This window comes from Canis lupus, chromosome 8, assembly GCF_003254725.2.
Source record: "Canis lupus dingo isolate Sandy chromosome 8, ASM325472v2, whole genome shotgun sequence".
In the NCBI taxonomy this organism is placed as follows: Eukaryota; Metazoa; Chordata; class Mammalia; order Carnivora; family Canidae; genus Canis; species Canis lupus.
This window is the reverse complement of record NC_064250.1, coordinates 36,753,309-36,780,742: the sequence shown is the minus strand read 5'-3', so window position 1 is coordinate 36,780,742 and position 27,434 is coordinate 36,753,309. Positions and strand designations below refer to the sequence as shown.

General features: G+C 35.9%; 1 protein-coding gene across 2 annotated transcripts; it reads right to left on the bottom strand.

Annotated features, from left to right (window-relative positions):
• Positions 1-288: 288 nt before the first annotated feature.
• Positions 289-26,291, bottom strand: SNAPC1 (small nuclear RNA activating complex polypeptide 1). 2 transcript variants are annotated; one of them, XM_025443169.3, is made up of 10 exons: positions 26,060-26,291; positions 23,151-23,310; positions 22,860-23,000; positions 22,005-22,109; positions 16,976-17,134; positions 14,346-14,414; positions 13,554-13,616; positions 10,291-10,441; positions 4,145-4,243; positions 289-1,631 (listed from the first exon to the last, which is right to left on the bottom strand). In XM_025443169.3, exons 1-10 carry the CDS (start codon positions 26,185-26,187, stop codon positions 1,579-1,581), a joined length of 1,128 nt encoding a protein of 375 aa, XP_025298954.1. In that variant the 5' UTR covers positions 26,188-26,291; the 3' UTR covers positions 289-1,578. The 2 variants fall into 2 exon arrangements, with proteins under 2 accessions (XP_025298954.1, XP_025298955.1); XM_025443170.3 differs by lacking the exon at positions 16,976-17,134 and having other exon boundaries at positions 26,060-26,278.
• Between the last annotated feature and the right edge of the window lie 1,143 nt (positions 26,292-27,434).

The window sequence follows — 27,434 nt, the reverse complement described above, 5'->3', positions numbered from 1 at the left end:
CTTTTGTTTAAGTACTATTATGAAAAAACAGACGGCAACTCACTGTGTTAGCTGTAAAATGTTTGTAAATGTTAATGATCAGACAAGTTCTAGCCAATAAACTCGTACACAAGAGGCCAATCATACCTCCAAGTGCCCCAACACTAGAATGTTTACAACCCTGAAGCTCTGTTCAATGTCCACGTTATAAAAACTACACCATCCACTACCAGAGACATCTGAAATCAGGGGAAATAATTCTGTTTGGTAGTTAATGTGATAGCACAGATTCTAATAAATGAAAGTTCATTTGGGGTAGCATTAGTATTTTTATTTTAAAGGATTATAGATAACACACATTTTCACTCACAGGACATTTGCCAAATTCCTGAATATACAATGCTGGAAAACAACATGGAGTATAATCAACTGTAGGACAGGCTGAGCCAACCACATGGTATGGAGGTTGGCTGCTATTAGGAACAATTCAAACATCACTTAAGTGATTTCCATATGTCTTAAATGAGAAATTAACAGAGGCACATCCACAAAGCTACAGAAATTTTTTTCTGTACCATCTATTCTGTACCATAGACACATTCTGGAATTTACACTACTAATCTTTAAGGTTTTATTAGAAATTATTAGTATTTAGGGGTACCTGGCTAGCTCGGTTGGTTACCTAGCCAACTCTTGATTTCAGCTCAGGTCATGATCTCAGGGTCATGGGACTGAGCCCTGCATGGGGCTTTCCTGATTGGCAGCGAGTCTGCTTTAGGATTCTTCCTCCCTCAGCCACTGCACATGCGTGCACATGTACACATGTGCTCTCTCTAAAAATAAATAGATCTTTAAAAATTTTTTTAAAGAAATAATATTTAAATGTACTTTATCTTAAAGAAATAATTAGTATTTAAATGTTGTACTTTAAAAATGTACTGAACTAATCATATATGTATACATATGGACACATGCATACATATATCTATATATACATACGTAAATGTAGGCCAAAGGGAGCTTTAAAACAAGCACCAAAGAATACTTATTGATTGCAGAAGTAGAAACTGGGCTTCCTAAATATTAATCATGTTATTAACCATATGTTCAAAAATAGAGCAAATAAAGCAAAAATTATATTGCACTTAACCATACAATATATAAAATGGTTAATATACAACAAACAAGTCCATGATCAGACTGTAAACGTAATTAGACACTTGCATGTCATAAACATTACTACCTTAAGAATATATACTTTAAATAGTATTATCAAAACTGTTCTAAGTATAACATCACAAAAAGTTACAGGAAATGGCAATAACCTGCAAATAACAGGATTATTTCTATTACATTCTAAATCCAAATTTTATTTCCATTTATGCATCATAAAAGGAAATGTTAAAACTAAATCCTGAAGTAAATACTTGTTTCTGATTTTTTGTTTCTTTATAAATCTAGACCTATGTTACAGTATTGCCATTTCAAAGAAATAACCTACAGTTTCCAAGAAGAATTATTTTTAATACCAGCAGTCTTCCTGTTCAATATACAAAATATAAATCTCTTCTTCTGTCAGAAAGGTCAACATTAAGAATTCTATACCAGGTTCTTTGTTCTGTATTTTCTTTTCCTCTTGGGTGCAGTGAACTCTAAAGACATAAAATTAAGAAGTCTGTCAGTTCTAAAAAATAACTGGTAACATACATTTAAACTACAGAGCTGTTTAATTGGAATGTTCTCACAACAAAATTCCAACAAGAAATCCTAAACCTAACATATACATTCTTTTCTTCAAAATGATAACTGCAGTTGAAAACTTACTACTTACTACTGTAGATCCTATTCTTTCTTCCTAAATCCTATTTAATAATAAGCTACTCTGAAGTGGTTTCATATGGATATTCTCTTCCTACAGCTAGCATAGACCCAGTGTGCCAGATCGGAAGGTATACAGACTAATGCAATGAGAGTAATTAAGATTTGAATTTCATTTCAGTTAAACCTGAAAACGTAACCCAAACCACTAGTACCATACATCTTTTTGGCTATGACAATGGATGTCATAACCAACAACCAACATCCAAATACGTGTTTATCTAAAAACAGTTGTGAACTTAAAAATTACAAATCATTCAAAACAAAAAAAAATAGTAAGATAATACAACATGAAAATTATGAAAGATGTAAAGAAATAAAATATTCCCCATCAAAGAAAAACAAAAGAGGAGTGATAGGAAAAGGAACAAGAAAAGACAAAGAAGAAAAAGGAAAAACAAGTAAGAAGAAAAAGAGATTCCAGGAATCTTCTAGATTCCTAGAAGACAGCAGTGACCAGGATGGAGTGGAGCAGGCCAAGAGAGCAAACCATCCAGTAAAGCAGGTCGGAGGTCAGCCAGAGACTCTTTTAAAAGATGAAAATGACAAAATTCACCTTGTATTTGAATATCCCAATAGGAGATTTACTCAATCGAGGAAGAGTTTGAGGATAAATTAGTGTTAAGTCTACAGAAAAAATAAATTAGTAAGGCAAAAAGTTATCAGTCTCTAGGGAAAACAAATGTACACATTAAGGAAGAATAATAGTAGATTACAGGGCTCTGTTGTCAATAATGTTTTGTAAATGCAGAATACTAATATAACTAAAATAATTATACTGGAAGGCCGGGGCCTGAGAAGTATACATGTGTCTCAAGTGGGAGATGAAGAATGTATTAAAGAGAACTACACCCTTGCCTTCCTCACTGTAAAGTCAAGAGATAATCCACAGAACTAAAACATAAATAAGTGACAAAATACATGGTTTTTTTGAGACACAGAGGTAAATACCAAAATAATAAAGAGTCAAAGTGATTAAGAAAGAAATGGAAGCCAGAGTCGGAAGACTGTGATTTCCTATAATATTATTAAATTATTTGAATTCAATTATGTACATTAATTAAATTATAATTTAACCAAATTTTTAAAAATCACAAACTGACAGACTAAATGGGACTTGCAAAGAGCCTTAAAGGTATGTATATATAGTTTAACTGCTCACAAGAAAATCCACCAATCAAGACTGGAAAGAAACTACAATCTGAAACTCATCATAAGACTAAGGAGTATCTTATACTAATAAACAAATCACAGAGGCACTCACATTTCTAAAGGAACAAATATTCCCTTGTAAGTGTCTATTCTTTTTTTATATACTTCTATTCTTTGTCTATATAGTTCTGTAACACCCTGCTTCTCCCTACCATAATGAACTGGGTTGGTTTTTCTCCCTAACTAAACTCTAAGGTCCTTGAAGGGACAGACTGATCTGATTCATTCAACAAATATGTATATAAGTCCCTGTGGGCCAGTCACTGTGCTCAGATCCATAACTGTGATCAAAATAAAATGGTTCTAAAATTCCAGTAGTATGTATCTTTTTTTTTCCAGTAGTATGTATCTTTACAGCCCTGTACATAGCTAAGTGTTTGAAACACAATAGGCACTCAGTAAATGCCTAAATAAATATAAAGCCAAAATGAAAAAAAGTCATTAGGCATTATTCTTAACACATATTCATTATCATTGATGGATTACCAATTATCAAGCCTAGCCTGCTAAATATAACTTATTCTCTGTAATACTCTAATTATTACTAGAGACAATATTAATTAAGCTTGTTTAATAAACACTACAAATTATGAAAACTATAACACTAACAGATAAAGTCATTTTAATTTACATCATGCAATTTACAACTATTTAGTTACGATCATCATTCTATAGGTGAAAATTTTATATCCAAATTTGAAATAACTATTTTTTAAATAACTGTTTTTTTAACAATAAAATCTTCTTAAAGTTATATCCAGAAATTTGTATTTTGTGAACCCTTTGTTACGAACACATTCCAGACATCCTCAGGATGAGGTGTGTTCACATACTAATAATGGTATTTTATCTAGCCTTCCCTTCTCACCTCAACTGACCATTACTTCTCCTTTCCATTTACTTATTGTATTAACATTTACTTTTAAGTGTCATGTTGAATACTAAAATTCTCCAATGTGTCAAAGAAAAAAGCATCACGAGAACACACAGCCAACCATCATGCTCTTCAAAAGTTCTAAACCTCACTCTACAAGCATAACTTTCCATTAGTAGTTTGACAAAATTTCATCTGTACCTGGTTCACTAAAACTTTCATTGTCCTCTTCCTCTTCTGTAATTACAGGCATACTCAGCCTCAATGATTTATCTTCTTTATGTACATTCTGCATGTCATCTGGAAATAGTTGGGAAAATGAGTTCATATAAAAACAAAAAGATTAATCTTGAAAAATTTTTACACAAATAATGGCATTATTGCAAGAACATAAAAATTAAACTAAAAGCTAAAATTATAATGGTAAAGAGAAATATGCATTTTAAAATAAATATCTATTTTTAAGTATTATTATATTTGTACCTATGCTTTGAAAAAAAATCTAATTCTTCCATTAAAGAAAAGAAAATGGAGGAAAAGAGAAAAAATGAAATTATCCAAACATGAATATTTTACTCAAGCTTTATCACACACATCACGGGTTTTATCTGCAGACAACAGAGAATAATCATGTGTCTTAATTCACCTTAATTAACTAATCACAAATGTAATTTTAAAGGTAATAGCCTTGTTTTTGAATGTATACTTTCTCTTCTCACTACATGTGCTCCACAAGATAGATTTCTCTAGTCATAATTTGCCACTGACTTACCATTTTCCAAAGTATTTTTCTACATCAACCTTCTAGTGCCCGATGAAATATCCTAACCAAATTGATCAAATACAATTGTCTTATCAGGTCTCATTTAGCACATAACTTTCAGGTCTCAACAGTAACGCCCACATATATTTTCATTCCTCATGCTGCCTTATGCTTCTCCACAATATTTTTACCACCTGATCTATTATTACATGTTAATTTTTTTTCTCTATGGTCTCCCTCTTCCCACTAGAATATAAATTTCACAAAGACAGACTTTGGTTTCAGTCAATGTATCCCTAACACTTAGAAAAGTGCCTGGCATACAGTAGGGCCTGAATAAATGTTTATTAAATGATTAAATATGGGTTCAACGATTTTATACCACAGTATTTCATTTAGCACACATTAATACATTCCTGTCAGCACAGTAGGCAAGAAATTAAATGAAAATAAGTTTAAAATTTTCTGCTCTGAACACATACACAATGAGATTCTTAACGGAATATGGAGTTTATGGAATAAATACAGATTGCTCTAAGGTGGAGTTGAATAAATTGTAGCAATAAGCTTCCACGTAAACATAATTCAAACTTAAAATAATACTAGTTTCCCATTAAATCATTAAAGTAGAATTTTACCTTTACTTGCAAATCATAAATACTAACTACAATAACTTACACGATTTTTAAGATGATCGATAATGTTTTAGGAAATCTCTTTCTACATCTAATTACATTTTTTTAATACTTGAACCTATTTTTTAATACTTGAACCTGTAAAGTTTTTCAGTTCACAAAATTAGTACAATCTACCCAAGTTAACTTTTAGCTATGTCCATCCATACCCATTATTAATGATTTTTCCCTAACTCCACATTTACAACCTCATAGAATCTATCCAACCACATCAAGGTAAGGATTTTTGAGTTAACAGGGAGAGTTGAGAAACAAGCCTTATTTAGTCACATGATGAATAATCACGTTTTAAGAGATGGATTTCTATATTGTTTAAAAAAATAAAAATCAGGGCAGCCTGGGTGGCTCAGTGGTTTAGCGCCGCCTTCAGCCCAGGGCCTGATCCTGGGGACGCAGGATCGAGTCCCACATCGGGCTCCCTGCACGGAACCTGCTTCTCCCTCTGCCTGTGTCTCCGCCTCTCTCTCTCTCTCTGTCTCTCATGAATAAATAAAATCTTTAAAAATAATAAATAAATAAAAATAAAATAAAAATCAGTGTTTTCTAAGAGCTCTTAAAAACAAATATAGTGCTTCACCCATCTATTTTGCAGCCAGAAACCCAAGCAAACACACAAAACTTCAGATGTTTATCTCAAAGTCCACATATTAAATAAGGTTCATGAACTTTAGTTACCAGTATGTTCAAGCCTTTATCTAGAACCTGATTACATTCATTTTACATAAAAGTGAAATGAAGGGCCAACCAGTTTCTGAAACCATTACAGTTAAGGTGCAAAAGGACAAAAAAAATTGCTATAAGCTACAACGAGAACCGAAAGAAGACACCTACCATGATAAATGTAACAGAAAAAACTTTTTAAAAAGTAAAACCTAAAAACTGACAAAGTACTGCAGCATGAAGCCATAAGTATACACTTCTCCACACAAGATATTTCTTGATACGATCACTGCATTATAAAACCTAGTAACATAATATGCTTATGATGATAACCCTGATTCATAAAGAGAAAATTAAATTATGTTTAGGATATACTGTTCTAGAAAATAGGAGAAAATAAAATACATTTAAACATTTTTCTAATTATAAAAATGATAAACGAAAAAAAAAATTAAAAAATAAAAATAAAAATGATAAACGCACATGGTAGAAAATAAGTAATATATAGAGAAGAATGTTTTAGAGAGATATTAACCAGAATAATTAAACTTCTAAAAAGTAAATTTTGACATTTAAATCATTAACCTAAATCATTACAAAACTAACTCCCTAGAGGGTATCAGGCACTTAGTTTTACTATGCTCAAAGCTAACAGAGTAGGATACAATTATAACTAATAGACTATTGCTCAATCTCTAGTAACAAATGATTACTAGACATGCAGCCGGAATACAATATACTAATTGCATGTCTAATTTGAGCTCCAGACTCACATTTCCAGTTACCTGAGGGACAGCAAGTATAGCAGTTAAAGATTCAGGCTTGGATTCAGACACACTGCTATTGGAGTCTCAGCTCCATTTATTAGCTAGGTAACCTTGAACATGTAAAAAAAAAAAAGCATGGCAGATATTAAGTGTGACAGAAATAACAGCTGCTACTCTCTTCACCATCATATCAACATTACTATTACTGATGTACTTCCAGAAATGTGTATAGTCTAGGAATGAGGAACACATACAGCTGAAGCTTAAATAATACAGACCTAGGTTAAAAACAAAACAAAACAAAACAAACTTAAGTAAATCCAATCACTACACTAAGCACTTATTTATGTGCCAGACAACTATTACAGGAATTGGACCTGGAAAGGCAAACTTGGGCAAATTCTACCCCAAATGAAGTCTTCATCCTGTGATCCTTATTTCTGTCAAAGGCACCAACATTCCCTCAGTTGCTTAGGCATTAAGCATCCTTATCCTGTCCCTCTCCACCAGCCTCTATATTTGGTTACATATAGCTACGTTGGCATCTACATTTGGTAATATACATTGGCTCTCATATCTGTCACTCTTCTTTGTCAATTCCTACAACCACCTAGCCAGATACTCATTACTCCTAAACAGCCTTTTACTTAGTGTTCCTGTTTTCAGTTTATCCCCACCTACCTAACCACACTACTCCCGACTGATTTTTTTCTAAGAAAACTGATCATACCACTTTCTTGCTCAGAATTCTCAATGACTCCCCTCTGCCTACCAAAATTTAATGGTTCCACATCTCAGGGCTGGTCGAAATACAATCCTCGACATATTTTTCTACATTAACAGTAGCTCCTCAACACATCCTTTATACTCTCAAGCAGAAGGGAGTCACTATACTTCCAACTACCCTGCTTTTTTCACGCCAATCCCTCTATTTGTCTAAAGTCTGTGAAAGTATTTTTAATTATATTAAAATAAAAAAACTTTGGATTTTTTTCCTCATTTCTAAAGTAACATACAGTTATCACAAAAAATTCACAACATTATAGAAATTCATGGGCTTGGAAATTTCTCATGATCCCATCCTCAGAATTAACCACTATTAATATGCTTCTAGATTTAATGATAAACATTATGTTTATGTCTACATATGTATTTCTTAAAAGATTTTATGTATGTATGTATTTGAGAGTATGTGTGTGCAAGCAGGGGGGAGGGACAGGACAGAGTGGGAGGGAGCGGGACAAGTAGACTCCTTGTTGAGCTCAGAGAGCCCAACAGGGGACTGGACCCCATGACCCTGAAATCATGACCCAAGACAAAACCAAGAGCTGGACACTCAACCAACTGAGCCACCCAGACACCCCTTAAGATATTTTTATAAACAGAAATGCAATCTAAGTAATACACTAAGTAATACATTGGTATATTTTGGATCTATTTTCATGTCACTATATATAAAACTTTCTCTAGCTTTTTAATAACTGCAAAATACCCATTTGTATGGGCTGACAATTTTATGTACCCAATTTTTCGATGTTATATATTTGACTTGTTTAGTCTTTGCCATTTCAAACAATCCTGCAATATCGTGTGTTTTTGTTACTTGTAAAGAATAAATTCCTCAAAATTGAATTGCTATATTAAAAGGCACATACCTTTAAAATTTTGACAGATGATTCCAAATTGCTGTCTAAAAAGGATGTGCCAATTTATACTCCCACTTAAATTCAGATTTTACCTCTTTACACTCTATCAGTGGGTATTCACTTATCCTAATTCTTTGCCAAGCTAATAAATTATATAAAAATCATGTTTTAATTTACATTCCTTTAACTTTTGAGATTAAAAATCTCTTCATATGCATGTTGACTGCACTTTGTGAATTGCCTGCCAAGGAGTTTTTACACTGGGTGGTGGCCTTTTTTTCTTACTAATTTATAAGAGCTTCCCTAAAATTAGAAATGTTAACATTATTATATGTGCTGCAAACAGTTTTGAAGCTATTTTGCACTGTTTTAGAGCATAAAGTACCTCTGCTTTACAATAGCAGAGTTGAGTAATTTTGACAGAAATCATATGGCCCATGAAGCCTAAAATATTTACTCTCTGGCTATCTACAATAGGTCTGCTGACCCCCTAATCTAAAGGATTCTTTTTTTAATTAAGAACGGATGCTAGATTTTATCAAATGTCTTCTTGGGTAACTATTAAAATGAATTCACATTTTCCCCTTTAGCTTATTTGTATGACAAATTATATTGATAAATTCCTAATTGTACCATCCCTGCATCCTGGAACAAAATGCATTCATCAAATTGTTTTATATCTGGGATTCTTTCAAAATATATAACACAAGTTTTTTTCAGTAATACTTATGTGAGATTGGTCTAACAGTTTTCTTCCCAATATCTGCTAATCTTGTAAAAAGAACTAAGAGGGCAGCCCCAGTGGCCCAGCGGTTTGCTGCCACCTTTGGCCAGGGTGTGATCCTGGAGACCTGGGATTGAGTCCCGCATCCGACTCCCTGCATGGAGCCTGCTTCTCTCCCTCTCCCTCTGCCTGTGTCTCTGCCTCTCTCTGTGTATCTATCATGAATAAATAAATAAAATCTTTAAAAAAAAAAAGAACTAAGAAATTCTGCTTTTGAAGTATTTCCTGATTGTCCTTAACAAATATGGTATCTCCTTTGAATTTTCAGTATACTTCAAGCAACTCTTACCGAACTTCATCATATCTGGACTATGTTAAAGGTATTTAACTTCAATTCTCCTTCCACTGCCTCAATATAGGAAAGAAAACATTGTTGAAAAGCCATAATATATCTTTATATACTACTGTAGTAGCTGGGAGTGTGTTTTGTATCAAGCATTAAATTTTTCCTAATGTTTCCAATGTTTTTTACTCCTGAGCCTGCTAATTAGATTCCAACTTTATGTCTGGTGAATATATATTACTTGTGTAATTTGTTAAAAATTAAACTATTGAAATATATAGTCATTTCTTTAAGAATCAAATACCAAGGTTAATTTTATAAACACACTATTTTAAAGGAAAATTAGTACAGCTAAAGGGTAATATAGTTTATATAGAGTATATAGTTAATAGAATGTATTACTTATACCTAATTCTACACATAAGTTTAATTCACACATAAAAAGTACTAATAAAGTATGCCCTGGATAATTCTAGAATGATTCTACAACTAGCTATTTCATTTTTGGACAAGTTAGTTAATTTGTGTGGACCTAAATTTCATCATCTTTGAAATGATGAATATGTCAACTCCTGGGGTCCCTTAAAGCAGTCAGTTTCTAAGAATCTAAGAAAATTTATTTTTTATGTTAAATTTCACAAAGTTCTCAAACAAGTACCTAACCCCTTTTAATAAAGAAAACTCGGTGAGAAGAGGTTGTAAACAAGATCCATTATCCCTCATGCAGTCTCAAAAGACTAAAAAGTTACCTCTGTTTCTGGAAGGCATCTTCCTTCCTTCTGATTTCAATGTTTCTTTGTTTCTTTTTTTCCTAGTTGCTTTGATTTGTCCTTGACCAGATGCAGAATCAGAGTCAGAAGAGTCAAGTTTGACTTGACGATGCCTTCTTGACTTGGATGCCTTAAGAGTTAGAAATCCAATTAACCACAATGAATCACAAAATGAATCCAACTGACCAATTTAGGAAAAGGCAAAATATACAAAGAGGAGGAAAAATAAGTCATAAAGTATTTCACCATTATACTGGCTTAATACTTGGTGCATAAATATACTCTTTTATTGTTACAACAGGAAAGGCTCCCTGCAGCTGTCATCATCTACTCAAATTGGGTAAAAAATATGGTTGTTGGGTTAAAACGTAGTTGTAGTTGCATGGTTGGGAAACAGGTGTAAAGGATGAGTATGGTTTCTTACTGCCTAATATCCTATCCTCCCTTTATTCTAATAACATTTATGTTCCTAGTTACCACCATGTGTTGTGAGTGGAACTACTTTATGCCTGGCTCCAGGTATATGCCACTGATCTAGTCAGAAGTTTCACATCACCACAGCCACTGATTTGTTCAGGAGTGGGCATGTGAGCTCTATCACAGCTCAATTTTAAAATTCTGTCTAGCTATTAGGAAGGAAAATTCTTCCTTTCTAAAAACCTAGAGCTGGGAATGTGCAAAGCTGGCTGTCAGACACAACACATGAAGAGAGTGAAAGCAACATAAGAGTTAGAAATTGAGGGACAGCGCAAGGACATTTCAGTTTTATCAATGAATTCCATTATTTGCCTAAGCAGAGTCCTTATAGGAGTTTTCAGCTAATGTGACATACACAGTCCAGGTATTAACAGATATTTAAAATTATTACTCATTATGTTAATTGTACCTCAATAAAGAAAAAACCTGCAGCTATGCTATGACACACTCTTATAATACTTTGTGGGAATTACAATTTAATTCTTTAATAACTTTTAAAAAGTATTTTATATCTTAAGATACACATTAAACATTAATTAGTACTATATACCATGGAACAGTTCTGGTTTAAAACAATTTGGATTAATTAATTTATTATCCTTAGGGCTTTCATTCAATATTTTGTACTCAATTTACTGTGGGATAGCAAATATGTAGTACTTAACTAACCTATAATCATTTTTAATTTTTTTATTTATTCCTTCTCATTTCTACAACTAGAAAATGATAGTAATTTCCACAGGATAAAGACACTCTTATACTCATGAAAATAATCCAAGAAAAAATATGGGATTAAATACATAAATTTATCAGTGCTTCCTCCTGAAATCCCACTAAAATGAGTGTAAGAAAATAAAAATGAATAAACTCACAAAACAAGATAATAGAAAACAACACAGCTGCTAAAAAAAATTTAGTAGTAGGAACAGTGAACGATAGCTGACCTAACAGAATCAAGAACTCTAAAATCTAATTGCCTGTACCAAGAAAGTTACTATAAAGCAAGTTAATCCAAGTGGATCAGAAATGAGAGTCATCAGAAATGGGTCTAAAAATCAGAGATATGCTGAAAATCTACAAAATCAATAGTGTCCCATTTCCCAAAGTCAACTGACCTCCTATAGAAAACTGGAGGCTTGGGGTAGCCCTGGTGGCGCAGCGGTTTAGCGCCACCTGCAGCCCAGGGCGTGATCCTGGAAACCTGGGATCGAGTCCCATGTCAGGCTCTCTGCATGGGGCCTGCTTCTCCCTTTGCCTATGTCTCTGCCTCTCTCTGTGTCTCTATGAATAAATAAATTAAAAAAAAAAAAAAAACTGGGGGGCTTGCTCTCTGGAGAGGCTAACCCAGAGAAGGTGCCAGCCAGCCTTTCCTGATAATAGGGAAGTTAAGTGAAACCTGCATAAGGAATGGTATACCTCTTGATTTTCTCTGTAGGCTCCCAAAATATTGGTAGCTGGGCTTACTTACCCTTCCCTCCTCCCGACAAGGGAATGGAAGGTTGCTGTCTGGTAAAAATGACAAGATCCAACAAAAAGAAATACTGATGTTAAAAAGTCTTATCTCCACATGACCACTCTTAAATATGATCTGAGGCTCTTCAAACATTTTAAAAATGCCACCAAAATGAAAGAGATCAAAAATAAAAACAGGAACTCTGGAGGAAAAGGGGTAATCTACAAAACACTGTAATGAACATCCTCAAGGAGATAAAAGATAAAGATATTACATCAAAAAATACATTTTTTTAAAAGCTTTTATTTATTTATTCATGAGAGGCAGAGACACAGGCAGAGGGAGAAGCAGGCTCCATGCAGGGAGCCCGATGTGGGACTCAATCTCAGGATGCTGAGATCATGATGAGAGCCGAAGACAGACACTCAACCACTGAACCACCCAAGTGCCCACCAAAATACATTTTTTTAAAGAAAAGATTCAGAGAAGGAAAGAAAAAAAAAAAAAAAAAACCCTTAGCAATAAAAAAAATTAAAAATCCAATATGATTCAGAAGATAAAGTTTAAGCAATCTCCCTAAGAACAGAGATTGAAAACAGAAAAGAAAAATAAGAAAATAAAAATTCAAGAGAAGGAGCAAAAAAATGCAGCAAATACTATCAAAGCAATTATTTATTAAAAAAAAAAACTCCTCAGAACTGAAGGCTATCAGATCAAATGGATGCCTGCCATGAGAGCCAAGAATGATGGAGAAAAAGACCCATACCAAATTACATTATCATGAAATTTCAAAACTCAAGGGATAGAGAGAAAATCCTAAAACCTTTCACAATCAAGAATACTAAAAGTGGGGATCCCTGGGTGGCTCAGCAGTTTAGCACCACCTTCCACCCAGGGCGTGATCCTGGAGGCCCGGGATGGAGTCCCGCATCGGGCTCCCTGCGTGGAGCCTGCTTCTCCCTCTGCCTGTGCCTTTGCCTCTCTCTCTCTCTCTCTCTCTCTCTCTCATGAATAAATAAATAAAATAAAATCTTAAATAAATAAATAAATAATACTAAAAGCTGGAAGACAATAAAAAGCAACAGTATCAAAATTCCAGGTAAAGACCAGAAAAGACAACTAAAAGAGAAAAAGTTGAAGATGGATTAGGAATACAGGGGTGGAAGTGGTGGAACAGGAGACTGCCGGGTAATATAAGCTCTATAATAGTATTAGACTTTTTAAACCATGTACATGTATTACTGTGATTAAAAATAATGTCAAAAAAGCATCAAGTCAATTCCTAAATGACCTTACTAACAAAATAACTTACCTGAACCACAACTGAAAAGGCCTTTGATTTTATTCTTGCTAAGGATTCTGCCCTTTCACATCTCTGGATAAAAAAGAAACGGGAAGGGGAAAAAGTCAACACACATAAACCTTAAAAGAAATTACAGATTCCCCAGTATTTGTTACCAGAAATGAGATCTGAGACAAAAGGTAGGGTCAAAGAAATTAGCATTTATTGGACACATTGGCCAAAGACATACATGCACACTACATTCTCATAGCGGGTTCACAATACCATCCCCGTGGCTACTGACTGCTGTTATTCAGGATTTAAGGAGACTATGAATGAAACCCTTGGTGATCAGGCCATTCCCCCCTCATCTGCCTATGTCCTAAGATGGCTCCTTGTCTCATCCACCAAGATGGATGAAAACTCTGGAGGCAGGAAGCACTAACTGTAGCTAGAGCTCCATACTGGTTCAAAGTCAGACAGGAAGGAAAGACATTTAGCAAACACCCTGCTCTGTCTGTGTATGGACTGAGAGCACCTTCCACCATTATGCTTCCCTTTCCCTGTAGAAACACTTAGCATCCTCACTCCCAATCTACACTTGATGTGTCTTTCACAGGGTTTCTAGTAAAAAAAAAAAAAAAAAAAAAAAAAACCAGACTAATTCTTCAGAGAACTGATGTTTCAGAACTGTCTCAGATAATTGTTACAAAAGTGACCAAGGGTCATGATACTTGTATATAGAATCACAGCCACATGTAAAATGAAAGAAGCTAACCCAAATACTCCCCTGTAAACAATCATATAGTGAATTTTTCTGACCTCTGATTCTTGCGAATTTCCTTCTCTCTTTTCTTCTCCATCTTTAACTTTTGATTTTAAGGGTGGATTCTAAAAGAACAAAAAAGTTATATATGCACATTTATAATTCGAATTAACTAAAAATCAATTGCAAATCATTTCATAGCAATGAGAATCATTTACTTTCAATTATTGCAAAACTAAAAGATCATTTCACATTATTACAGCATGGTTCACCACCTGACATTAATATCACGGTTAGGTTTCAAAATAGTTCTAAAATTTATCAATAAAATGCCTAAATCCTCCTAATGAAGGAAAACATGCATTTCATATAGCAGTAAGAAAACTGGTTTAAGAGGTACCTGGGTGGCTCAGTGATTGAGTATCTGCCTTTGGTTCAGGTTGTGATCCTGGGGTCCTGGGATCGAGTTCCACATCAGGCTCCTTTAAAGGATTTTATTTATTTATTCATGAGAGACACAGAGAGAGAGAGAGGCAGAGACACAGGCAGAGGAAGAAGCAAGCTCCCTGTAGGAAGCCTGATGCAGGACTCGATCCTGGGGTTTCCAGGATCATGCCCCGGGGTTAAGGCAGTGCTAAACCGCTGAGCCACAGGGGCTGCCGCAATAAATAAAATCTTTAAAAAAAAAAAAAAAAAAAACTTTTATTCTCCTTTCCTTCAGGTTTTCAGAAGTCTTAGTAATGCTAACTAGAGTTTATTAAAAGAGAGTAATATAAAAAGAAGTACTATAAAAGTACTAAAAGATAATATAATAGAGTTTTACATGAATAGCCTAGGTCATTTGTGTAACCCATTTATAACAAAATATTCAGACATTCTAAAATGTGCTCTCTCATTAAAATAAATATGGGTAGAGCAAGCAAATTATTTTCTTCTTCCCAAGACTGTAATCTCATCACTTTCTTCATCTTTTGTAAAATTAAGTTTTGAGCCAGCTCCCTTTATTTTTTTAAGCCAGCTCCCTTTATACAATGAAAAGCCAAAAGCTGGCAGCCAATCTTTCTGAAAGACAATATATAAAATAATAATATGGATCTAACATTTGTGAAAATACTAACACAATACCAGACACACAGTAAGTCATCAGAACTTGCTTATATACTACATTAATTTTTTCCTAAAAGGATTTCCTAAAATAAGATGGAGTAGTGGTTTCAAAGTTAAAGTTAGCAAGGCTGGCCCTAAGGTTTCCAGAGTAAGAAAGTTTCCCTACATGAAAAGGTTACTGTGGAATATGGGCAGCTCCAGCATCAGTTTTTGGATCAGAAAACTAAATTGAAGATTTATGTTGATGAGGTTTATAAATGGATAAACTGAGGCAGGTAGAGCATGTCCTACCACAATGGAAGAAGCCACCACTCAGGGCTAGCATATGCTGCCATGCAGAAAAATGGGACCTGTGTTACCAAACCACTGACTTTAAAAAAATTTTTTTTATTTTTTTTTTATTTTATTTTTTTAATTTTTATTTATTTATGATAGTCACACAGAGAGAGAGAGAGAGAGAGGCAGAGACACAGGCAGAGGGAGAAGCAGGCTCCATGCACCGGGAGCCCGACGTGGGATTCGATCCCGGGTCTCCAGGATCGCGCCCTGGGCCAAAGGCAGGCGCCAAACCGCTGCGCCACCCAGGGATCCCTAAAAAAATTTTTTTTAGATTTATGTATTTATTTTAGAAAGAGAAAGAGCATGTGAACTGGGGAAATGGGGACAGTGGCAGAAGGAGAGGGAAAGAATCTCAAGCAAACTCTGTGCTGAGCCTAGAGCCCAACAGAAGGCTCAATCTCACAACCCTGAGATCATGCATGACCTGAGCCAAAATCAAGAGTTGGACATTTAACTGACTGAGCTACCCAGGTGCCCCCAAACCACTGAAGAGAAGTTTTAGAGAAGAGAAGTTGGATGTCTGAAATTTTAAGTGAAGTCCATAAAAATTTAAATGCTAGTGATTAATTCAACTTTTTAAAACAATGTTAGGGGTGCCCTAGGTGGTGGTTCAGTCAGTTAAGTGTCTGTCTTCAGCTCAGGACATGATCTCACGGTCCTGGGATCAATCTCTTCGGGCTCCCAGGTCAGCGGGCAGCCTGCTTCTCCCTCTCCCTCTGCCACTCCCCCCACTTTTGTGTGCGGATGCTCTCTCTCTCAAATAAATAAAATCTTAAAAAATTAAAAATTAAAAAATAAAACAATGTTAGGATCAACATTGTGTCAAATAAACCACACCTGTGTGTAGGATCTGGCCCAAAGACTGCCAGTGTGCAAGCTCTGGAAAACCACAATTACTTATTCGTCTATAGTTACACCAATATTATATATAAATATATAGTGTATGTGTGTGTATATATATACACATATATACAGTGTATTTGTATATACAGTGTATTATTTAACATGTATTATAGAATTGTTATTAATAATTGTTTCACTATATAATTACATACGAAATCTGTTTGTATGGTTAAATAACATCTGGCAACACCATAGCTAGGAAAATAAAGCCCTTGAAATCTTAACTCCAGAAGAAAGTAGGCACTGAACTAAGCTGCATCTCAACTTCTTCACTTATGTCCAGCCATGAATGTACCAGGTGAATACATGGTGAGGCATCAAACAAGCGGTCACATACCTTTCTATCTTTGTGCCACTGCTGATGCTCCAAAACTATGTTCTTAATATTGTCAAAAAAATCATCCTTTATCAAGCTGAGGGCTTTGTCAGGATTGGATTTATCACCTGAAATTATATGTTTCATGTTCTGATAATGATCATGAACATTCAGCATTTCCTAAAAGTAAAAAGATGAGTCTTTTATTTCAATTTTTGAGGAGAAACTTAAAGGCGAAACCAACTCAAAATAAAATGACTAAGTTGATAGGAATAACATGCTACAATATATTGAAAATAATATAATCACGCAGCCAAAATAGTACAACTTTATTAATGAAGAAGCTGCTTTCCAGAGATAATGAGTCACTGAATTTAACTCAACAAACATTAATATACACTGTATGGAGAGAGATGGGGAAAAGATAGGACATAACAAAACTTACTTACAGTATAACATCATTAAATATCACTAATGACAACCAAGACTGTATTTTTTTAAATTTTATATTATCATTTCAAGGATATTTAACAATTCTTTATTTTCAGCCATAAATTCCTATGTAATGACTCTCACCCAATCTTCCACCGAGATGTGCTGACTTTCACAAATCTCAAAGCCTATGTGCTTATAAGCTTCATCATTTTTTCACTAGTAAGATCCGGGATTAAAAGAAATAGAAGGCAATGTGTAACAATATTTGAGGAATCACTTATCACTTAGACATTTATTCCCCAGAAACCTCCAGCCAAATGGGTAGGTCTATGAGGTAAGGAGAAAGATAACACATTATAGGCAGACTTTGGAAAACAGATAAAACCAGTATTGAGCCTTAGCGCAAAGACCAGCAGAGAACTACTGACACTTCCATCATAGATGATCTCTCCAACATCTGAATCATCCCTAGTTAGGCTACTCCATTCATTTCCAGTAGGTTTTGATGGAATTGACAGATATCTATCTGTTCAAGCAATCAGAAACTGCTGGATAGTGGTGAATACTCACATATGCATGATATTCAAAGGAGAACAGTGTCTAGACATGGGGAGCCTCTAACTTTCTACAGCTTATAGTGTACTATATCCCATATAGTACATGCAGAAGAATATAGGGAAAAGATCACTACGCTGGACCTGGTTTTGAGCCTGAGTTCTGTCACTTGCCAGACTGTAGCTTTGAGCAAATACCTCAATCTGAGAATCATATTCCACATCTGTACAAAATTAAGCGATGCCATCTAATCCAGTATAAAAGTATCAAGTGAGCTTTTACAAGTGGGAGTGTTCTATAAAATGTAAAGCACTATACAAAGGTAAAGGATTAAGAAATAAAACAATGAACTTCAGAGCTTTACAGCCTTAGACAGTCAAATCTAGTCTACACCTTGCAGCGTGCAAATTACTTAACTTCTCTGAACCTCAGTTTCCTTGTTTTTAAAATTAGGAAAATACTACCTCCTTTACAGGGTTACTATTAGTTAAGATAACAACATAAAGCATCTAACATAGTTCCTGAACATGCTGAAAACTCAACATATAACAGCCATCATTATAATTGTATAAAGAAAGACTCAGAAATGAAATGACTAGTTCAAGGTCATATTTAAGTAGCAGAGTTAAAATTAATAGTCAAAAGTTTCTTTTTCCCCATATACTTTTTTAAGAATTCCATTATAATTAACATACAGTTATATTAATTTCATTTAAAAAAATTCCATTATAGTTAACATATTAGTTTCAGCTGTACAATATAGTGATTCAACAAAAATCAAGTTCTGGTCCTATTCTTTTCATTTTATTATTCCTTTTAACCACAAAACTAGAAGTGGCAGAATGAGGACAAAAATACAGGTCACTGACAGGCAAACTTAATAGCATTTGCAGGCAATAGAAGGAAAGTAGAGAAGTATTAAATGTAAGGATTAATAGTAAGAATGGGTCAAAGACTATGCTAGGACAGGACAGTCAACTGAGGTATTGAGGGATAAGGCTCTCAAAGCAGATCAGTGGCAAGCCAAAAACCCTAGATAAAGTCAAGATGACTTTATACAGAAGCTCCTAGCTTGGCCCTTCTGACCCTCTTCCTCAATCACCCTATAGGATATGCCATTGTGCATCACCTCAGCTCTGTTCTCTAAAATCTTCCATACCTATTTGCTGACATAAACAATTTTTTTTTTTTTAAACAGAGGAACCTTTAATTCAACACCTTCAGAACCTTTAATTCTTAAGAGTAAAAGAACTTAAAAAGCACGTTTAAGAAGGTGTGTTGGGGGATCCCTGGGTGGCGCAGCGGTTTGGCGCCTGCCTTTGGCCCAGGGCGCGATCCTGGAGACCCGGGATCGGATCCCACGTCGGGCTCCCGGTGCATGGAGCCTGCTTCTCCCTCTGCCTGTGTCTCTGCCTCTCTCTCTCTCTCTCTCTCTCTCTCTCTCTCTCTCTGTGACTATCATGAATAAATAAATAAAATCTTTATAAAAAAAAAAAAAAAAAAAAAAGAAGGTGTGTTGGAAAAAGTTAACATTCTACCACCCTATTAGTCCATGACCAAAAATTACAACCAATTGGATTCAAATCCTCCTTTTCATTAGAAGAATAGGAATAAGAATAATGCAACATCTTGCTGTTCTAAAACACCCTCTGCCTCTCTCTTTTTATGGTTAACCTCAGTACTTCCTGGCAAATTCTTTCTGGTATCCCCAAACCTTCTGTTCTTCCCAATAACTATTCCAAACTCTCTATTCTCAATTCCTTGAACTCCCAATGGCCCTCTCTTAAATTTCAGACTATTAGATCTGTTTGCCTTCTACTTCTCTTCTTCACAACTAATCATATGAATCCATTTTCACCTTCTTTCCTCAAGTTTGAAAGGAATCAGGCTTCTCCTGCTCAATGCTAGTCTTTCCCCTGGGCTTCCATCCCAGACCTGCCCACCTCCTCTACAGCAAGAACCCTTCTCCTCCTCCTCCTTCCAAACAACCTCTCCTAACTGACTCCTTACCCTAAACCTAAATAAAAATTTGAAGTTTAACAAATAATTAAAAATTGTTTAAAACACCTATTTGGCAGGGATATTATAAGGAATAAAATAATCTACACAAAACATCTTATTAAGCTCCTGCAAAATAGCTTCCTTCTAATGCAGTAATTCCTATATTTTGTGGCAGGGGGCATGAACACCTTTGAGAATCTGAAGACAGTTATGATATCTCAACCTAACCAAGTGTCCATATGTATGACAGTTTATTATACAACGTAGGGGAAAAAAGGATACATGGACCATCTGAAGGTCATCCATGGATTTTAAATTAACAATTCTTGCTTTAAAATAGTTATTTTACAAAACACACCCAGAGTACTTTCAAAAATCAATTTGCTGGGGCACCTCAGTGGCTCAGTTGGTTAAACGTCTATTGATTTCAGTTCAAGTCATGATCTCATGGGTCCTGAGACTGAGCCCCTTATCCTGCTCCACATTCAGCAGGGAGTCTGCTTGAGATTCTTTCTCCCTCTGCCTCTTCCCCAGCTCTCACACATACACTCATTCCCTCTCTCTCTCAAATAAGTTTTTTTTAAAAATTGATTTACTACCTTAATTACAAATCAGATGTGTTATCTGACAGGCTGAAGCTATCAGAATATGGTAGCATCTACAACACAGAGAAACATTTGAGCAAATCAAAGATCTGATCCCTCTTTTACTCCTGATATAGGAAGATTGAATAGTTGAGGAAAAAAAAGGAGTAACACTTATCAGGAGTCTACTATGTGCCACATGCCATCCTCAGCATTACTCAGGCATAATTCAGTTTCAATTTTCATAATTGGATGAAATGAGGATGGTAATCCTAATATTAAAGACAGGGAAACTAAGGCTCAAAGAGATTAAAAAATCTGACGAAGGCTCCCATCTGGTTAGACTCACTCTCTCATGAGAACTCTCACTTTTTTTTTTTTTTTTTCCACTCTTAATATATATGAATGAATCCATTCTTTTGAAATGTTAATATATCATGGATTACTAAGGCTGTAGTCCTGTAGTGGGTTTTGTTTTTCAGGGCAGTGCTTTTCTATGCATGTAAAATTCTGTGAGTCTTACTACTGATCCATGTGAAAGATTTTTTTCTCAATACTAAACAACTGAAATAAAATACCAAAATACATTAGTTGGTAAAGCTACTTTATGACTGTGCCTCTTATCCATAATTCTTGACTTTAAATTTTTATTAGAATAGCATCATTAGAGGATCCCTGGGTGGCTCAGCGGTTTAGCGCCTGCCTTTGGCCCAGGGCGCGATTCTGGGGTCCCGGAATCGAGTCCCATGTTGGGCTCCTGGCATGGAGCCTGCTTTTCCCTCTGCCTGTGTCTCTGCCTCTCTCTCTATCATGAATAAATAAATTTTTAAAAATCTTAAAAAAAAAAAAAAAAAGGAATAGCAACATTGGGGCAGCCCGGGTGGTTTAGTGCTGCCTTTAGCCCAGGGCCTGATCCTGGAGCCTCAGGATGGAGTCCCACGTCAGGCTGCCTGCATGGAGCCTGCTTCTCCCTCTGCCTATGTCTCTGCCTTTCTCTCTCTCTCTCTCTGTGTCTCTCATGAATAAATAAATAAAATCTAAAAAAAAAAAAAAAAAAAAGGAATAGACTTATTGCTCTCAATGGGTTTTTAAATAGACATTATAAAAAGGAATAGGAAATGAATACATAATGTTAAAAAATAAAAATAAAAATAAAGTCCCTTTAATTCTTGTTTTATGGCCTATCTAAAGTCAAATAAAAATGGTGGTTTCAGTATTTGAATCTAAATATCCTGAGTCCAATTACAGTCTTCTACATCTTTTTGCTTCTGAGGTTCAAGATTTATTCCATAAATTTTCATATATTTAGGGTGTATTATTTCTGATACTTTGGAATAACAATAAGCATTCTCTGATTGGTTAAATTCATTGGAAAAAATTCCAGTATCCCACAGATGAAGGTACAACTTCAATATATAGTTAAAAATAAAACATTTTTTTTCTAATATTTGATGGGCAAAAAAAACCAAATTTACCTCTAATACATCAGAAGTGATAAGTTTCATTACACGATCATTTGGGTCCTTAAATTCTTCTGTAACTTCAGCTCGTTGAATTTTCTTCTTCATCCTATATGATAGCTATATGATAATGAATATTTCTCAGATAACTATTTTCCAAAAACTATTAGACTTTTAAAACAACTTTTAAGGGGATCCCTGGATGGCTCAGTGGTTTGGTGCCTGCTCTCAGCCCAGGGCATGATCCTGGGGTCCCGGGATCAAGTCCCACATTAGGCTTCCTGCATGGAGCCTGCTTCTTCCTTTGCCTATGTCTCTGTCTCTCATGAGTAAATAAATAAAATCTTAAAAAAATAAATAAATAAAACAACTTTTAAGATGCCATGCCATGTACTTATAAATTCATATGATCTTCAGACAAGTTACATGATTTGCCAGCTGATGTCAGAACCAGACTTAGGACCTAGTGCTCTTTCAATCTAGTGTCTCAACTGTCATGATTGAAGAAATATATTTTATTAGTGGAAGTTTCAACTTTTCACCAACTAATATTAAAATTCCTTGGTCCTCTTTCAGTAACCTGTTCTCTGAATAAAGAAATAAGCAAATGGCAGATGCCAAAACTAATTTCCTTTTCTAACAATTTAATAGACAGCATTTAAAAAAACACTGCATTGAAAAGGAGACTGAATTTTTGTTTTCAAAAAAAAAAAAAAGTAATCAGAAATCATTTTCTCCTATTTTTAAGAAACTTTCTACAAGTATTGGAAATTACATAATATCTTTTCCAATATATGGAGACTGAGGTACTTTATGAACAATGAAGCATAATCTCTCATTTTGAAAAACAATCTATTTTAGATAACATACCAATTTGGGCATTGCCGTAAAATGAAATGCTTTGTCTAGTCGTAGTTTCCTAAAAATATAAGCTGCATCAAAATGTTGTGCATTTATCAAATCTTGCTGAAATTTTAAAACTTCATCCCAATCCTTTAGGGCAACTCTAATCTGCAACAAGAGTAAAAACGTTGTTATTAAAGGTAAATCTTTTTTCACAAATATATTATAATTTTGAAACACTGGCATTCCTATTAATATCAGTTTGTTATAAAAACACTTTACCAATTTCCTATTTTGCTGAGGGAAAACAAGTATTACCTTTTGTTTTGGTTGACACAGTTGGGTGTTATATAATCCATATAGCAGATACAAAGCACCAACTCTGATCTGGAAGGTGTATGGAGGTAAAAAATATTGCCAAGCCAAAGCTAATGCTTCTTTTGTAAACATGTTCTTTTCTAAATTTCTCATTCTACCACTAGAAAACAAAGAGAAAATATATTATGACTCTTAAGTAAATACGTAATGAACAAAATTTAAAAGAGGTATATTCTAGCAGCTGCTAGAAACTGAAGGGGTGGGTATCCTACATCTGATCCTTTCATGATCAAGCACAAAGACCTAATTTTCTGCTGTGCTTATTATCCTGAGGCACAGGCATACACTAGGTAAACAAGATGCATATTCCTTTTTTTTTTTTTTTAATTTTTATTTATTTATGATAGTCACAGAGAGAGAGAGAGGCAGAGACACAGGCAGAGGGAGAAGCAGGCTCCATGCACCGGGAGCCCGACGTGGGATTCGATCCCGGGTCTCCAGGACCGCGCCCTGGGCCAAAGGCAGGCGCTAAACCGCTGCACCACCCAGGGATCCCAAGATGCATATTCCTAAAGCATCAATTTTACTTGCTGAATTGGGGAGCAAAAGGGGAGGGGTCACAAATTATTCCTGGTTAAGAATTTTAAGCATTTAAAATATTAAAATAATCATGGTTATAATACAGAATAAAATACAAAAATTACATGCATTTTAATATATAACGGAGATTTTCCCCAATGCTCTCAGGGATTCACACTACACCTCATTTGTCCTTGAGACACCTAGATGAAAAATTCAGAAAACCACAATACAACGTAACCCATGCCCTCCTCCCAATTCTGCAGGGTAAAGCTCACCAAAGTAAAGAAAAAACAGGGTAGGAAAGCAGACACCCCTATACTCCCAAAGCCTGGGCTATTCAAATAATAAATATACTAAAAAAAAAATACACAATACTTACTGTAGTTTTAGCAACCAAAGCAATTTCTAAATAACATCACTATTCCCAAGTAGTCCCTACCTTTTTCTCATTTCTAGTTTTTCCCATTAGCTAAATATTGAGGTAACTCCAGCAAAATTTTCCTTAACTGCCACTTTTCAAGGGAGATGCACTTAAAGACCATGGGTTTTGGGTACCAGCAGACATAACAGGTTTCATTATCTGCTCTACCACCTACTAGGTTTATGATCATGGACTTAACCTCCTTAAGCCTCAATTTCCCCATCTATAAAACAAGGATAATTATATACTTGCTTTTCAGAGTTGTTCTATGAATTAAATACATTAAGCTATAAACACATTACATTTAGTAGCCATTAAAAAGTTAGTTCCTTTCCAGGGCACTTGGGTGGCTCAGTCAGTCGGTGAAGGGTCTGCCTTCCGCTCAGGTCATGATCCTGGGGTCCTGAGACAGGGCCCCACATCGGGCTCCCCGTTCATCAGCAGTTCTCCCTGTCCCCAGCTCATGCTCTCCTTCTCTCATAAAAAAATAAACTCTTAAAAAAAAGTACTTCCTTTCCTTTCATTGACTATACAACAAATAGCTCTCTATCCTCCAAATCATGCAATGGACAAACTACATAAGTAATTATTACATTGAGGAAAAAAAAAGAAAACTTTCATTTTTTATCCAGGAAAACAGAGTTTTAATCACAAGGACTCATTCAGCCAATTATTTAGCTTTTCCAATATCATATATATTATGCTAAAGGATACTAAATTCATCCAGTCACTGTCCTCACAGAGCTCTATCTAGTGAAGGGAAAATTTTAAAGCAGTAATAATAATGATGAGTATTTATGGAGCATTTAGAGTGCCCTCAACATATTTTATCTCATTTAATCCTCAGAACTATGATATGAAGTATTATCACTATCTCCATTCTACAGATATAGAAGCTCAGGCAAGTAACTTGACCAAAGAAGTTACTCTGTGGACTGTGACTGACAATCAGGGGCAGCCCGGGTGGCTCAGCGGTTTAGCGCCGCCTTCAGCCCAGGGTGTGACCCTGGAGACCCGAGATGGGAGTCCCATGTCAGGCTCCCTGCATGGAGCCCGCCTCTCTGTGTCTCTCATGAATAAATACAATCTAAAAAATAAAAATAAAAAAAATTCAGTGGGGCTCAGTAATCTGAACTTAACACACAATAACCTGTAGTAAGTCAAGAGATAAACAGAGCGCTCTAGGAAAAACAGTATGAACGCCTTACTTACCTTACCCTAGAAGGGCAAAGGAAGGCTTCCCTAAAGAACTGTCACTTGAGCTTAAATCTGAGTGAAGAAAAAGGTGGACAGGCAGGAGCTGGGGGAAAGTTCCAGGCTTTGGAAACGCCAAAAAGGGCCACAGGCAGAATGGAGCAAGTGAGTGCATGGAGGCGAATGGCAGATAAAGCTGCAGAGACGAACCGAGGCCCGTCAGGCGTATTAGGGAATCTGAGCTTTCTTTACCCTAAGGGCACTGGAAATCACTGGAGTGGTACGCGGGGGGAGTGACTGGATCTCATTTGTACTTTAGAAAGACAACTTTCGTTATTCTGTGAGACATGAATTCAGTCGTGCTGGGATTTGTTCTTACTTAGGTGTTTGTTTTTAAACATGGGGTTCTAGGGAACAACAGTGGAAGAGGGCAAATGAGGAGGGGCTTAGGCCACGGTGAGGCAGGAGATGGAGGGAAGGGTTTCGAAAGGCGGCCACGCAGAAGTACAAACTCGTCAAGAAGCCGCAAAACGATGCAGTCGAAACCAATCCAAGTGCCCAGGAATGAGGCCCGGCGGGGCTGGCGGCAGCATTCGGACACTGCCGCCTTTCTCAGCCCTTCCCGGATCCAGCGATGCCTCGGGGAACAAAGTGGCGTCCTACGCCGCCTCCCACCTGGGAGAGAGGCGGGCGGCGGACTAGAAACACGCACCAGAAGATGGTCCCGAACTTCATACTCCTCCAGAGCTCCGTGAAGTCCTCGAATCGCACGCTATCCGTCTCCTGGAAGCGGCTGAGCAGCGCCTCGCAGTCCGTTTGCAGGCCGGGAGACGCCCCCATGCCTGCGAAGCCCGCAAGCCCGAAGCGAACTAACCCGCGGATGTCGCCGAGGAAACCGCAACCGGACGTCCCGCCCCCTACAACAGGACGCACTTACGCTCCGTGACGTATTATCCGGCCTCGTTAGCTCCGCCTCCACCCGGTCGCGTGCGAAACGTGGTTTTGCTTACTGCGCATGCGTGGGGGCCTGTTTCCGCCCCCCCCCCCCTTTTTTTTTTTTGCTTACTCTGCTCTCCTTAACAGAGAGACCTAAGGTCACTCCTTTAAACTTCATTGAAGAGGTTTTGATCTCAAGTGTCTTGTGAGCCCAAGAAGGATTTTAGGTCTGCATTAGGCTAGCTTGTGCAAATTGGCTTTACTCTCACTATCCCTTTCCTTTAAGGTGACCCCACTATGACAGAAGTCAGCTTTTACCTCTTAGCTTCTCCCTGGAGCTAGATAGGGAGTGGTAGTTTGTACTTTGCACCATTTTCAGATTGCAGGGTGTGCTATTTTTATTCTGTAGGAGTGGTATCCCAATATAACAGAAAGCATTAGATGATCTGGCTGCAGATCTGCTCAACTCAACTTTCCTGATTGTTGATCTATTTTTAAAATTTTATGTAATATTTTTATGTAAACAGAAAACTTTATGTAACCTATCTGAGATAAGAAGCATAGCCATGAAGTGAATATTTGTGTCCCTTCTACCTGTGTGGGACAGGAGCATTACCAACTCTCACACTAATCTGTGAACTCCTCTAAACTAGTCTCCTGCCTCTACCGCTACCTTAGTAACAACTACCTTGTTTTGTTTCTCATTCTCTTGTATGTATTTTTATGACATGTGCATGGATCTCTAAACAATAGATTGTTTAGTTGTGGTTGGAGTCTTATGAAAATAGTATTGCAATTTTTTTTAAGTTCTATGCCCAACTTAGGGTTTGAACCCATGGCCCAGAGATCTAGACTAGCATGCTTTCCAACCGAGCCAGCCAGGCACCACCACTCCCTTTTTTAACTTTACTTTTTTTTTTTTTTTCAATTTCTAATATATGGTCTCTGAATTACTCTTTTTTTAAATTATTTTTTACATTAAATAATGTTTCTAAGATTTACTCACATTACTACTCATAGCTGTAGTTCATTCATTTTCACTGCTGCCTAATGTTCTGTTGTGTGAATACGTAGTTTATCGATTATTTCCTCCGTGCAGATTTAGGTGAGCCCTAGATTTTATTATGAACAGTGCTACTACAAACACTTTT

Bases quoted from the DNA above. Each gene is read 5' to 3' on its own strand.
- SNAPC1 (XM_025443169.3), bottom strand. From the start codon at position 26,187: ATGGGGGCGTCTCCCGGCCTGCAAACGGACTGCGAGGCGCTGCTCAGC. The intron at 23,001-23,150 runs GTAATACTTGTT...CTCTTGTTGCAG, and splicing joins TGTGTCAACCAAAACAAAAG to ATTAGAGTTGCCCTAAAGGA. The intron at 4,244-10,290 runs GTAACTTTTTAG...AACTATTTCCAG, and splicing joins GATGCCTTCCAGAAACAGAG to ATGACATGCAGAATGTACAT.